At 44.6% G+C, this 15990-nt stretch overlaps 2 protein-coding genes across 2 annotated transcripts; one reads left to right on the plus strand and one right to left on the minus strand.

Moving 5' to 3' along the window:
* The first annotated feature begins 429 nt into the window (after window positions 1-429).
* Window positions 430-2252, plus strand: LOC146503626 (uncharacterized). The gene is made up of 2 exons (XM_085131214.1): window positions 430-1939; window positions 2026-2252. The coding sequence occupies exons 1-2, from the start codon at window positions 439-441 to the stop codon at window positions 2250-2252; spliced, it is 1728 nt and encodes a 575-aa protein (XP_084987340.1). The 5' UTR covers window positions 430-438.
* A 2724-nt stretch (window positions 2253-4976) lies between these two features.
* LOC146503627 (olfactory receptor 6M1-like) lies at window positions 4977-6637 on the minus strand. Its single transcript, XM_085184010.1, has one exon. It carries the CDS (start codon window positions 6535-6537, stop codon window positions 5599-5601), a length of 939 nt encoding a protein of 312 aa, XP_085040136.1. The 5' UTR covers window positions 6538-6637; the 3' UTR covers window positions 4977-5598.
* Window positions 6638-15990: the final 9353 nt, after the last annotated feature.

Here is a 15990-nt window from a genome sequence, read left to right on the forward strand (position 1 = left end):
AGGCCGGGTGGGTGTGGCCCTGCTGGTGGAGTGGCCACACCAGAAGCCACACACGTGCTCCTGATCAGGCCTCGTCGGGGGAGCTACTTAAGAGAGTCTTGGAGCTCCCACCGACGCGGGATCATTTCGTGAGACTTCCCGTCAGTTCTCCAGTTGGTCTGTTTGTGAGTGTGAGCTTACCAAGTGAACTGAGGGTACTAACTACTGCCTCTATTTTCCCAGGAAGGATTGCTGGATGAGAGGGCAGCAGACACAGAGTGCACTGGCACGAGGGAGCGGACACACGAGCACAAACACTGGGAGAAGACACGGAGTGGAAGTCGGGAGCACACGGGGATGTATTGTTGTGTGTACAGTTTTCACTGTAAATAAACGCACTGCTTGTACATAGAGCACTGCGCCTGGGTCCTCCTTCCCCACACACCCCCACGGTTTGCCATGCCAAACCGTGACAGAATGATCCCGCCCGGCATGGACCCAGCGGTCTCTGAGGAGAGGCTCAGGAGGGAGGTGATGGACAAGGTTTACCGCCTATGCGAGTTGTGGGGGGAGAAGCCCGCGGAAGGTTTGCGTCACGCCGTGGAGAGGCGGCTGCAAGAGACGCTGTTCAAATTCCCCTGGCTGGTGGACTCCCTCAATTCAGTAGTCCTGGACTTCCTGCTCTCAACTCTCCACCTTCACTCTCCTACTCAGGCTGCTCGCCAGCCCGGTCAGCTGGTGGATGCACAGCCTGACACGCCGGCCCCGACGTCTCCCCGGAAACGACGTTCGCGCCGCCGGCGTTCCTCACCGCAGCCGACTTCCCGGACATCTCAAGAGCCGGCTGTGGTGAGTAATAAGGACACTTTTTCATTTCTCACCCCATTTGCTTCTTTGTTTTTAGTGGATGGTGACACCGCCGACGCTGCTGTAAGCCAGCCAACAGTTCAGCTAGCGTCTCCTCGTTCAGCGATCTCCACACCGCTCAGCTCTTCACCATCCGTAGCAGTGCCACCTGCTACGACGCCACCCGGACCTGCTCGGCCCGAGCCGGAGGAGCTCGTGCTGCCAGCCGAGGAGCAGCTCAGCGGGCAGGAGCCGGAGGAGCTCGTGCTGCCAGCCGAGGAGCAGCTCAGCGGGCAGGAGCCGGAGGAGCTCGTGCTGCCAGCCGAGGAGCAGCTCAGCGGGCAGGAGCCGGAGGAGCTCGTGCTGCCAGCCGAGGAGCAGCTCAGCGGGCAGGAGCCGGAGGAGCTCGTGCCGCTGCCAGCCGAGGTGCAGCTCAGCGAGCCGGTGGAGCCAGCGCCGCTGCCAGCCGCTGAGGAGCAGCTCAGCGAGCCGGTGGAGCCAGCGCCACTGCCAGCCGCTGAGGAGCAGCTCAGCGAGCCGGTGGAGCCAGCGCCGCTGCCAGCCGAGGAGCAGCTCAGCGAGCCGGTGGAGCCAGCGCCGCTGCCAGCCGAGGAGCAGCTCAGCGAGCCGGTGGAGCCAGCGCCGCTGCCGGAGGGACCTCCACGTCTAGCGCGCCCTCCACGCCGTCCACATCCAGCGCGTCCATGTCAGCGACCAGCGCGTCATCGGCCATGTACCACATCTCGCTGTTGCTCACCGGAGCAGCACCGCCGGACCCGGGGCAGGTCACCGGAGCAGCACCGCCGCCGCCGGACCCGGGGCGGGCCGCCTGGGGAGCAGGGCAGTCGCCACCGGACCCGGGGCAAGCCGCCGGAGGAGCAGCTCAGCGAGCCGGTGGTGCCAGCGCCGCTAGCTGAGGAGCGCGGCAAGCCGGAGGGGGCCGAGCTGGAGCTCAGCGAGCGGAGGGAGTGGGACGAGCCGGAGCAACCCACGCCGCAGCCTGAGCTGGAGCTCAGCAAGCCTGTGGAGCCCGCGCCGCCACCGGAGGAGCTCAGCGGGCAGGAGGAACCCGTGCTGCCCACGCAAGACCTTGGAGAGTCGGGGGGGTCAGCATGTCCGCGTCCCGCACGTCCGCGACCCGCACGACCGCAACCAGCACGTCGTAGATCAGGTGCCACACCTCGCGGTTGCTCGTCGGAGCCACGCCGCCGCCGCCACCGGACCTGTGGCCGCCCGCCACAGCTGCCACGCCACCGGACCCGTGGCCGCCCGCCACAGCTGCCACGCCACCGGACCCGTGGCCGCCCGTCGCTGCTGCCACGCCGCCGTTACCGGACCCGTGGAAGCCCACCGCAGCTGCCACGCTGTCGTCACCGGACCCGTGGCCGCCTACCGAGACCGTTTCACAGCGGCTGCCGGACGCATAGCCGCCCGCCGCATCAGCAACACCACCGCCGGACCCGTGGCCGCCCGCCGGAGCTGCAGCGCCGTAACCTCTGGACGCCGGGTAGGCCACCAGAGATGCAGCACCACCGACACAGGATCAGTGGCAGGCCCCCAGAACCGTTTTGCTGCTGCTGCCGGACCCATGGCCGCCCGCCGGAGCTGCAACGCTGCCCCCACAGGACTCGAGGTCAGCCGCCTGAAGCGTCCTATTGCCATCACGGGACCCAAGGTAGGCCGCCTGAACTCTTTTGTTGTAGTGATGGGCTGCCTGAGACTGTTTTGTGGCATTTTTCTTTTTTTTGCGCCGCTGCGGGATGTGCGGTCTGACTTGACTGTGACCTGGGAGGGTTTGTTACTTATTGTTTTTGCTTGTTTTGGTTCTGGCCCTCCGTCCTGGACCCCCGCCGCCCGCCCTGGGTTGGTTGGACTGTGGTTTTGTTTTTGTTTTGGGGTCGTCGGGTGCCGACCCTTAGAGGGGGGGTACTGTCAGGGTTCTGGGTCTGAGCAACCCAGGATCCCTGAGCAGTTATGGACTGGTTATATTATATGTATATTTGGTGTTGCTGTCTCTCTTCTTCCTGTTTGCGGATGTGTGTATGTGTTTCTGCGAGCGCCGGTCTGCGGGCGCCTTCAGGCCGGGTGGGTGTGGCCCTGCTGGTGGAGTGGCCACACCCGAAGCCACACACGTGCTCCTGATCAGGCCTCGTCGGGGGAGCTACTTAAGAGAGTCTTGGAGCTCCCACCGACGCGGGATCATTTCGTGAGACTTCCCGTCAGTTCTCCAGTTGGTCTGTTTGTGAGTGTGAGCTTACCAAGTGAACTGAGGGTACTAACTACTGCCTCTATTTTCCCAGGAAGGATTGCTGGATGAGAGGGCAGCAGACACAGAGTGCACTGGCACGAGGGAGCGGACACACGAGCACAAACACTGGGAGAAGACACGGAGTGGAAGTCGGGAGCACATGGGGATGTATTGTTGTGTGTACAGTTTTCACTGTAAATAAACGCACTGCTTGTACATAGAGCACCGCGCCTGGGTCCTCCTTCCCCACACACCCCCACAGTTTGCCATGCCAAACCGTGACAAAGAGAGAGTCTTGCAACTGGAGCTATGGAGGACAGCCAGCAAATAATGATCCATTTCAGCATCCTCAGTCCAAGGTATGGACACCCACACCTGCAAGGGGTAGTCATGCTGACACTTGAGATCTAACAAAATATGTGAAACGAAAGGAGATGATCAGCTGTGGCCTGCTGAGATTTGATGATTGACCAGAAAACTACTGGGCATAAAGCCTTCAGACGAGATGGGTAACAGCTACCTCGAGGCTCAAAAGAAAGAATGCAGTGCCTTTTCCTCCATTTTTCATTTTTTGTCAAACTTGTGAATGAGGAAGCCAAAATTCGTAATGACCCTGATTTTTTCTGTGTCACTGCTGCCAACACCAGCAACCCTAAAATCGAAAGGATGATACAACAGAAGTATTGTTCACCTGTTTCTGCTATGAGCACGAAGATATCAAGTGTTGTGCCAGCCCAAACATTCCTACAGGCAAAAACAATTTGGACCCCGATAAACAATGTCAACAATAATATATACAGAGAAAACCCAACAATCGTATGACCCCCTATGAGTAAGCACTTTGGTGAGTGGGAAGGAAAAACATCCTTTTAACAGTAGAGATAGTGTCCATTTCCCAAAACCAAACTGGAAGCTGGTTCCATAGAAGAGGGGCCTGGAAACTGAAGGCTCTACCTCCCAATCTACTTTTAAATACTCTAGGAACAACAAGTAAGCCTGCAGTGCAAGAGTGAATATTACCATATCACTAATGGGGTGATATGGTAATATAAGGTCATTACGATAAGGTGGGGACTGATTATTTAAGCCCTTGTATGTGAGGAATAGGATTTTTAAGTTCAATTCTGGATTTAACAGGGAGCCCGTGAAAGGAAGCCAATATAGGAGAAATATACACACTGAACCAGCAGGGACACCACTGCATCCTGCAGTCACATGAGGATACAGTTGTCATACAACAGGACCGAATATTTTTAAAATGGTTTTAAAACCAGTATATGAAATTAGTTTGAGTGATTTTAGTCCTATTTTGCCATTTGGAGTTTGCCATCATATATTTTCAATTTATTTTGCAATTTTACCTACTGTGGATGTACTGTTATGCAGCTCTCCCAAAAAAAGAATACTAACTGCATATGGCTGGAGGTGAATAATAATAAAAAAAAAAGATTTCTTAAGTTTTTCTATTATCATCATCATCATCATCTTTTTTTATTCAATGTCCTATAGTATGACATGCATAAAATAACATAAAATATGCTTCAAATTGTAAAATATCTTTGAAAAAGAAATATCAGGTCAGGGGAGATGCATTTATCACTCTTCTTGTGTTAGTAATAATTATAATGATAATGTCATGGAAAGTATTTGCCCTGCAAAACATTTCTTGTCACAGCATAGGATACATTCAGATTGCAGCTTAATGAGAATGTTTCAAAGTGTTAACTGACAAATACAGTCAGCACTAATATTTCATATAATATATCCATTTGTGAGTTAGCAGCACACTTCAGTATGTGGGTTGTAGCCCAAAAAAACCTCTCATATACAAGATGAAAATGTTTTTAGTTTATAGAAAAAAAATCTAAGAAGATAATTTCTAAATTTAGACATCTTTCTTTTCACGGCCCGTTCCTATCCCATCTGAAGTTTGCTTTTTTAGTAGTTGATTCAACAAAAAGATCCTCTTACTCTCTTGACGTGACCCTTGGCTTATTAATTTTTTAATGACCTCAACTGTTTTCACAAAGGAAATAAATATTCTTAGGGTCATAAAAGTCTGCTCAGACAACATTAAAACATTAATTTTGTTATTTTGTTTCAAAATAAAAATAATTACTTAATTGTTATTGTCACACAGTGTTGCTCACAAAAAACAATAAATAATCACTAAAAAACTGTCAAAGAATCAGTTAGAGAAGGTGTTAGTTCAGTACTTGAATTGTAAACTTGTGGATTTTAATCAAAACTCAGAAAAGTCCGAGAGTGAATTGGAACATTCTGTGTTTCAGAATTTGTGTAAGAAAATTATCTTCAACATTTTTGCATTAAATGTGACTTCTCACATAAATAGGGTTCAAAAGTTCACAAATCACCAAACAAGATTTAGAAAGTCCATATATGAATATTTTAATAGTTAAATTTTATTTATATATCGCCAAATCACAACAACAGTTGCCTCAAGGAACTTCATACTGTAAGGTATTTGTGCCCAGTAAGTAAGTGTATTCACAGTTCACAAGACTCTAATCAGCTGTGTTAACCTTCCTGAGTATCTTAAAGATCTTACTTTTAATTTGCTTTGTCCTGAGACAATAAACAAAAGGATTTACAAGAGATGGACCGAGGATGGTGCCAATCAATAAACCTTGGCGTTCTTCAAGAGTTAACACCACACCAAATCTGGTCAAGATAACAATGACAAACTGAGGACAGTAGAAACATGATACACAAATCAGGTGACTCACAAGAGTGCTTCCCATTTTCTTTTTGTCATTATTTGATAATATTTTCACAAAAAATAAGATTCCACAATATGAAAGACAAATGAAAGTGAATGTGAAAAATGACAGAAAAAATGATATAATGGCAGTTTGGTTGAAATATTTCTCTGGGTTAACACAAGTGGTTCGCATAACTGCACCATAGTCACAGAAAGTGTACCTAAGCCTCGAATAGCAGTGAGGGAGCGGTGTAGCTGTTACAAGTGTAAAAAGCACAAAACTACAGGCAACAATCCACAGAATGTATGTAAATACTAGTGTACGTGTAATTGTTAAATAACCATGGTACTGAAGAGGACAAATTATAGCAATTAACCGATCAAATGCCATAATTGTTAAAGAAAACCTCTCCATTGTTGCTCCCACCTGGTAAACATACATTTGAATTAAACACTCCACATATGATATGGTATTAACACCAGCAAGTAGAACCCCGATCATTGTTGGAGTGGCACTAGAGGTATAGAAGATGTCAACAACAGCAAGATTGCAAATCAGAAGATACATTGGTTTGTGTAACTGCTTGTCAGAAACAATGAAGATGATATTGACCAAACTTGCCAAAACAGCTAATAAATAAATTATCAGCATAACCACACCAACTGCTACAGGCCTTTTGACTGTGTCAAAACCACCTATAATAAAATGTGTTAGTTTGATTGAAGCATTCTGTAAAGACATATTTAACAAATATTAAGTTACAAAAATTATCAGATGCTGTTGAAGAAGTAAAAAATATGCTGTTAACAGTGATAAACAGTTGTAAGAAAAAGAATCAGTTTTAACCTTTCTAAATCCAAACAGGTTTGGGTTAACCCAAACCTGTTTGAAAGCACACAACAGTGCTTTCATATTTTAAGTCTCACAACAACAGGAAGTCTTAACTTGGCAGCTCCCTCATCAAATCACGCTGGATATCAATTGTCTGTGTTTACATATCACCAAAGACTGCAGATTACATCATGTATGATGTCACCCCCACCCTCCAAAACTAATGGTAGATGAGGATAGTTTTAGGATAGATTTAAATTCCACTAATTCTATTTACATAACTCAGCACAAAATGCTACAGGGCAATGTTCCCTCTAATTTTTAATGTTTTTAAGCGAACACACAAACTCCTTGAGCGGACCCTTGGACCACTGTGAGCAACAGCAGACGTGTGCACTGTGGTCCCGCCAGCATCGAATCCATCCAAGCTACATGGTTTATTAAAATAACAAAAATTACAGCATTTACATTTATGTTAGACTACTTTTAATTAACTGATTTAGCCCACTTACAATGAAAAGTTAAAAAAAAAAAATCTTGTTCGTGACCTATGTAGTTTGTTAACACTATTGGAAGTAAAAATAACTTGAACTCCAATTTTAGAAAACAAAACTTTTTTTCTTTTTTTTTATATAAAGCTCTGACTTGTATTATGAGTATGTGTCTGTGGTCTGGGAGAGAGTCCTGTAACTCTCTGTCTGCAAAATATAGTATATAATGACCAATGTTGGGCAATTAATTATATAGTTACTTCTTCAAAAAAGTCACTGAGTTATGCAAACAACAAAGTTTTTTTTTGCAGCTGTTTACCTAAAAATGTAGCCAAGGCTTTTTTAAAAATAAACATTTCAAACTATTTGCAGAACAATCAGGTGTTCTGCATCAAATTTGATGTCTGACATACTCTTGGTGGCGCTGTCACTTGGTGTTCGCTCGCTCTGCGGTAGAGTATCACTTCCTGTTTCTGAGTAGCTTATTTGCTTAGCAATTTAATTAACAACTTTTAAATACATTCTTTTCTCAGAGTATAATCTTCACGTGCTTCATCCGAAGCACACTTTCTGTGTACTCACTACCTAATTTATAGCCAAAGTATTCACTCACTGTCTCTGTACTGTTTCGCTAGCTTAGCTTAGCTCGTAGCCGACTTGTTAGCACCATGGCTACTTCACCTGTCCCTCTTGCACTTTCTTGCTCATTGTGTCAGATGTTTAGTTACTCCTTGGCCTCCTTTAGCAGTAATGATATCTGTAACAAATGTAGCATATTTGCAGCTCTGGAGGCCAGGATTACTGAATTGGAGACTCGGCTTCGCACTAGGGTTGCCAACTCCCTGAGAAATAAATAAGGGACACCTCGTGGCCAGGGCCGGGCGACCCAGTTGTCTTCACCCTTCCCAGTGTGGTGAATTTTTTAGCTCTTTTTTTATGTGTGAAATTATTTTTTTAACCATTTGACTTGAATTTGATTTAAGTAGATGCGTATTCTTTGTGATATCAACACATGGGAAACAAAAATCATTTAGCCATTTATTTTTAGCTCAAAATGACAACATTAACACAATAAAACAGGTCTCTTTCTTAAACAGAAGCCTGTCATGCTTAACTTTTGAGAATAAAAGTAAATCTTTCTTTAAAAGAACTCTGTCCTGCTTAACTTAAAATTATATAAATTAATAGAAAACAATAGAAAGAAAAATATTCTTGTAACAGTGCACATTTAGTGCATTTAGTGCAATTGGCTTCAGTAGAGGCATTATTTCAGCTTTTGCTCCCGTTTGTAAACCCACTTGTTCCCATGATTACGCATTATAACTCATCATCATTATTCATCTATGTATTACTTTTATGTATTACTCATCTATTTGTTGTAATCATCTATCCTTGCAGTTGTTTATTACACAAAATAAATTATATTATAACACTTCTGGCCACATAGCGCTGATATTCACTGCACATGCCCATTTTAACCTTAACCAGAGGGTTTAAAAACAAACAAACCAGTGTTTACATACCATATCTGCTTCTGCCGTGGCCTGGTGGACAAAAATTGGTTAAGGGTTCCCCGAGCTTTCACGCCCCTCATGTTCTTCATGTGCCCACCATTAGAAGCATGCCTATGGAAAAAGTGCGCCGGCACACAGTGCAGTGCGCTTTACAGGTGTTATCGTGCACTTTTCCAGCCAGGTGTTTTCCTTTTCCCATTCTTCCCTGTACTTTTGCAGCCTTTTTTTCTTTCTCTGAGAGGAACAAACATTGCTGGTTTTACACTGTGCGATTTTTGGCCCATTTTGAGCCGATTTTTGAGTCATGCGACCAATTTGGTGATCGGCCCGATTTTGGCCTTCATCGTGCATCGTGTAGTATACGTGGGGTAACGAGAAGCGATTAACACCTCACGACCAGCTCCCGATCATCAATCGCTCGTGAGGGTGTCACCGCAGCCGCTCACACTGCTCACGCGCAAACACGTAAACGTCGGTGAAAAAGACGGAGCAGCACGGCTGTGCAGCGTGTGATCTGGACACAAGCAACGGAGGCACAACTTGTAGAACTTTGGAAAGCTCATCCAAGCCTTTTCGATGTGGCATCACCAAATTATCACGACCACAACAACCGTGAAAATAGTTGGATTTACATTGCTGCTCAATCACAGCTGCCTGATCAGTGTTTTTCATTAGCAATTTAGCAAAGTTGATGGTGGTGTGTGTCTGTGTGAGTGAAAGACAGAGAGGGAGAGCGAGCGACAGATTTTCTGTTATAACCTTCATTTTATGGACGCACAGTGTGAGCACTCAGGTCGCATCAGAGCATCGGGCGGTATAGTGTGAGACCCTGCATCGTGACCTATGAACTTATAACCCATGCGAGCCAATCGTGCAGTTTGAAAATCGCACAGTGTTTGCCCACCTTCAGGTGTACTGTCGTCTGAGACTTGCACCGCAATGTCGGCGTTTGTTTCCCCGTTGGCCATGCTTTTTGTTGTGGTCATCTGTTGTCTTCCGGTATTTTCTCCGCAAGCGACCTTTCCTCAACCAATGAGATGAGCGGTAATCTGAATTGTCATACTCGAATTGTCATAAGTGTGCTGTCAGCTCATTGGTCACAAAGCAGGAGCGGGGCTGGGAATTATGTCTTCAAACAAAGCGTTAATTACATTAAAACTTAAAGACTACTTTTGATTCTCACTGTATTACGGGACAAAGTGCGTCCCTTTTCAGCTCAATACGGGACGTGTACTTTTGTTTCTAAATACGGGACGATTCCGTTTTTTAAGGGACGGTTGGCAACCCTACTTCGCACCCTTCATTCACCCGTAGCTAGCCAGGCCCCTGTAGCTGGTGCAGCCGAAGATAGCGTGGGCCCCGCTAGCTGTTCCCCGGCAGACCCGAAGCAGCTGGGGAAAGAGGGCGGCTGGGTGACGGTGAGGAGGAAGCATAGTCCTAAACAGAATCCCCAGGTACACCACCAACCCGTTCATGTGTCTAACTGTTTTTCCCCACTCGGCGACACATAGGGTTGCCAACTCCCTGAGAAATAAATAAGGGACACCTTGTGGCCAGGGCCGGGCGACCCAGTTGTCTTCACCCTTCCCAGTGTGGTGAATTTTTTAGCTCTTTTTTTGTGTGTGAAATTATTTTTTTAACCATTTGACTTGAATTTGATTTAAGTAGATGCGTATTCTTTGTGATATCAACACATGGGAAACAAAAATCATTTAGCCATTTATTTTTAGCTCAAAATGACAACATTAACACAATAAAACAGGTCTCTTTCTTAAACGGAAGATTGTCATGCTTAACTTTTGAGAATAAAAGTAAATCTTTCTTTAAAAGAACTCTGTCCTGCTTAACTTAAAATTATATAAATTTACAGAAAACAATAGAAAGAAAAATATTCTTGTAACAGTGCACATTTAGTGCATTTAGTGCAATTGGCTTCAGTAGAGGCATTTCAGCTTTTGCTCCCGATTGTAAACCCACTTGTTCCCATGATTACGCATCTTAACTCATCATCATTATTCATCTATGTATTACTTTTATGTATTACTCATCTATTTGTTGTAATCATCTATCATTGCAGTTGTTTATTACACAAAATAAATTATATTATCACACTTCTGGCCACATAGTGCTGATATTCACTGCACATGCCCATTTTAACCTTAACCAGAGGGTTTAAAAACAAACAAACCAGTGTTTACATACCATATCTGCTTCTGCTGTGGCCTGGTGGACAAAAATTGGTTAAGAGTTCCCCGAGCTTTCACGCCCCTCATGTTCTTCATGTGCTTCATGTATAGGTGTTTTCCTTTTCCCATTCTTCCCTGTACTTTTGCAGCCTTTTTTTCTTTCTCTGAGAGGAACAAACATTGCTGGTCTAATGCTGGGCTTACACTGTGCGATTTTTGGCCCATTTTGAGCCGATTTTTGAGTTGTGCGACCAATTTGGTGATCGGCCTGATTTTGGCCTTCATCGTGCATCGTGTAGTATACGTGGGGTAAAGAGAAGCGATTAATCTGGACAGCGTGTGATCTGGACACAAGCAACGGAGGCACAACTTGTAGAACTTTGGAAAGCTCATCCAAGCCTTTTCGATGTGGCATCACCAAATTATCACGACCACAACAACCGTGAAAATAGTTGGATTTACATTGCTGCTCAATCACAGCTGCCTGATCAGTGTTACGAATTTATAACCCCTGCGAGCCAATCGCACAGTGTTTGCCCAGCTTCAGGTGTACTGTCGTCTGAGACTTGCACCGCAGTGTCGGCGTTTGTTTCCCTGTTGGCCATGCTTTTTGTTGTGGTCATCTGCTGTCTTCCAGAATTTTCTCCGCAAGCGACCTTTCCTCAACCAATGAGATGAGCAGCAATCTGAATTGTCATACTCGAATTGTCATAAGTGTGCTGTCAGCTCATTGGTCACAAAGCAGGAGCGGGGCTGGGAATTATGTTTTCAAACAAAACGTTAATTATATTAAAACGTATATACTTTTGATTCTCACTGTATTACGGGACAAAGTGCGTCCCTTTTCAGCTCAATACGGGACGTGTACTTTTGTTTCTAAATACGGGACTATTCCGTTTTTTAAGGGACGGTTGGCAACCCTAGCGACACACCCGCCAGGGGTCAAACTCTGGTAATTGGTGATTCTGTTCTCAGACATGTGAAGCTAGAGACACCGGCAACCATAGTCAATTGTCTTCCAGGGGCCAGAGCAGGCGACATTGAAGGAAATTTAAAACTGCTGGCTAAGGGTAAACGTAAATTCAGTAAAATCATAATTCACGTTGGCAGTAATGACACCCGGTTACGCCAATCGGAGGTCACTAAAATCAATATTGAATCGGTGTGCAACTTTGCCAAAACAATGTCGGACTCTGTAGTTTTCTCTGGTCCCCTCCCCAATCAGACCAGGAGTGACATGTTTAGCCGCATGTTCTCCTTAAATTGCTGGCTGTCTGAGTGGTGTCCCAGAAACGATGTGGGCTTCATAGATAATTGGCAAACCTTCTGGAGGAAACCTGGTCTTGTTAGGAGAGACGGCATCCATCCCACTTTGGATGGAGCAGCTGTCATTTCTAGAAATATGGACAACTTTATTAAACCCCCCAAAATATGACTATCCAGAGTTGGGACCAGGAAGCAGAGTTGCAGTCTTACACGCCTCTCTGCAGCTTCTCTCCTCCTGCTACCCCCCCCAAAACCCATCTGCATAGAGACTGCGTCAGCTTCGAAAAAGACAAAAAACAAACTAAAAACCAGCAACAAACAACTTAAACATAAACAATTACAAAGAAAGAACAATACAGTATCCACATCTGAACCAAAGAGTAAAACAGTGAAATGTGGACTATTAAATATTAGGTCTCTCTCCTCCAAGTCTCTGTTAGTACATGACTTAATAATTGATCAACAAATTGATTTACTCTGCCTTACAGAAACCTGGTTGCAGCAGGATGATTGTTAGTTTAAATGAATCAACACCCCCGAGTCATTCTAACTACCAGAAATCTCGAAGCACAGGCCGAGGGGGCGGTGTGGCAGCAATTTTTCACACCAGTCTATTAATTAATGAAAGACCCAGACAGACTTTTAATTCATTTGAAAGCCTGATGCTTAACATTGTCCACCCCAGCTGTGAAACTCAGAAACCAGTCTTACTTGTTATCATCTATCGTCCACCTGGGCCTTACACAGTTTCTGTCTGATTTCTCAAACTTTATATCTAATTTAGTTCTGAGCTCAGATAAAATAATTATTGTGGGTGATTTTAACATACATGTAGATGCTAAAAATGACAGCCTCAACATGGCATTTAATCTGTTATTAGACTCAATTGGTTTCTCTCAAAATGTAAAAGAACCCACCCACCACTTTAATCACACTCTAGATCTTGTTTTAACATATGGCATAGAAACTGAACATTTAACAGTGTTTCCTGAAAACCCTCTCCTGTCTGATCATTTCCTGATAACATTTACATTTACAATAATTGATTACACAGCAGTGGAGAGTAGATTTTATCAAAGTAGATGTCTATCTGAAAGCGCTGTAACTAAGTTTAAGAATATAATCCAGCCACTGTTATCATCGTCAATGACCTGTACCAACATAGAGCAGAGCAGCTATCTGAACGCTACCCCAACAGAGGACGATTATCTTATTAATAATTTCACCTCCTCACTACGTACGACTCTGGATACTGTAGCTCCAGTGAAAACTAAGGTCTCTAATCAGAAGTACCTGACTCTGTGGTATAATTCTCAAACATGTAGCCTAAAGCAGATGACTCGTAATCTGGAGAGGAAATGGCGTGTCACAAATTTAGAGGATCATCATTTAGCCTGGAGAAATAGTTTGTTGCTTTATAAGAAAGCCCTCCGCAAAGCCAGAACATCTTACTATTCATCACTGATTGAAGAAAATAAGAACAACCCCAGGTTTCTCTTCAGCACTGTAGCCAGGCTGACAAAAAGTCAGAGCTCTTTTGAGCCAACCATCCCTTTAACGTTAACTAGTAATGACTTCATGAATTTCTTCACAAATAAAATTTTTATCATTAGAGAAAAAATTACCAATAATCATCCCACAGATGTAATATTATCTACAGCTACTCTTAGTACCGTTGATGTTAAGTTAGACTCTTTTTCTCCAATTGATCTTTCTGAGTTAACTTCAATAATTACTTCCTCCAAACCATCAACGTGTCTTTTAGACCCCATTCCTACAAAACTGCTCAAAGAAGTCCTGCCATTAATTAATTATTCGATCTTAAATATGATCAACCTATCTCTAATAATCGGCTATGTACCACAGGCCTTCAAGCTGGCTGTAGTTAAACCTTTACTCAAAAAGCCATCTCTAGACCCAGCAGTCTTAGCTAATTATAGGCCAATCTCCAACCTTCCTTTCATATCAAAAATCCTTGAAAGAGTAGTTGTCAAACAGCTAACAGATCATCTGCAGAGGAATGGTTTATTTGAAGAGTTTCAGTCAGGTTTCAGAGTTCATCACAGCACAGAAACAGCTTTAGTGAAGGTTACAAATGATCTTCTTATGGCCTCTGACAGTGGACTCATCTCTGTGCTTGTCCTGCTAGACCTTAGTGCAGCATTCGATACCGTTGACCATAATATCCTATTAGAGCGATTAGAACATGCTGTAGGTATTACAGGTACTGCATTGCAGTGGTTTGTATCATATCTATCTAATAGACTCCAATTTGTGCATGTAAATGGAGAGTCCGCTTCACACACTGAGGTTAATTATGGAGTTCCACAGGGTTCAGTGCTAGGACCAATTCTGTTTACATTATACATGCTTCCCTTAGGCAGCATCATTAGAAGACATAGCATACATAAAGACCTGGATGGCCGCTAACTTTCTGCTTCTTAATTCAGACTGAGGTTCAAAACTGAGGTTATTGTACTCGGCGCTGAAAAGCTTAGAAATATGGTATCTAACAAGATTCTTACTCTGGATGGCATTACCTTGGCCTCCAGTAACACTGTGAGGAACCTTGGAGTCATTTTTGACCAGGATATGTCCTTCAATGCACATATTAAACAAATATGTAAGACTGCGTACTTCCATTTGCGCAACATCTCTAAAATTAGAAATATCCTGTCTCAGAGTGACGCTGAAAAACTAGTTCATGCATTTATTACTTCCAGGCTGGACTACTGCAATTCATTATTATCAAGATGTCCAAAAAACTCACTGAAAAGCCTTTAGCTAATCCAAAATGCTGCAGCAAGAGTACTGACAGGGACTAGAAAGAGAGAGCATATTTCTCCTGTTTTGGCTTCCCTTCATTGGCTTCCTGTTAAATCCAGAATTGAATTCAAAATCCTGCTCCTCACATACAAGATCTTAAATAATCAGGCCCCATCTTATCTTAATGACCTTGTAGTACCATATCACCCTATTAGAGCACTTCGCTCTCGCTCTGCAGGCCTACTTGTTGTTCCTAGAGTATTTAAAAGTAGAATGGGAGGGAGAGCCTTCAGTTTTCAGGCCCCTCTTCTGTGGAACCAGCTTCCAGTTTGGATTCGGGAGACAGACACTATCTCTACTTTTAAGATTAGGCTTAAAACTTTCCTTTTTGCTAAAGCATATAGTTAGGGCTGGACCAGGTGACCCTGAATCCTTCCTTAGTTATGCTGCAATAGACGTAGGCTGCCGGGGGATTCCCATGATGCATTGAGTTTTTCCTTTCCCGTCACCTTTCTCACTCACTATGTATTAATAGACTTCTCTGCATTGAATCATATCTGTTATTAACCTCTGTCTCGCTTCCACAGCATGTCTTTTATCTTGTCTTCCTTCTCTCACCCCAACCGGTCGCAGCAGATGGCCGCCCCTGGTTCTGCCGGAGGTTTCTTCCTGTTAAAAGGGAGTTTTTCCTTCCCACTGTCACCAAAGTGCTTGCTCATAGGGGGTCATATGATTGTTGGGTTTTTCTCTGTATCTATGAAGCGCCTTAAGGCGACTTTTGTTGTGATTTGGCGCTATATAAATAAAATTGAATTGAATTGAATTGAACATACTTCGCGGAAACAGACCAAGCTGGCCTGGACGCGGACGTCGAGAAGATCGAAGGATTGCGGGCGTGGGTTTCCATGGCAATGACTGGAGCCACTCCAGCGCTGTTTGTGGACTCTGGTGCCGTTCTCTGTTTGGCCTCTTCGTCGTGGCTCCATTGGATGTGCGTGGATCTGCTTTTTCTGAGCGTGGGATTGATGCAGCTTTGCCATAGTTCCTGAAGTTGCATTTTTTATGTGTTTCGTGCTGGTTACTGTTGTAGCATGAGTGTTGTTTAAGTTTTGTACAGTTCTTCCTGGTACTGTTTTCACA

Source organism: Neolamprologus multifasciatus, chromosome 14, assembly GCF_963576455.1.
Source record: "Neolamprologus multifasciatus chromosome 14, fNeoMul1.2, whole genome shotgun sequence".
Taxonomy (NCBI): domain Eukaryota; kingdom Metazoa; phylum Chordata; class Actinopteri; order Cichliformes; family Cichlidae; genus Neolamprologus; species Neolamprologus multifasciatus.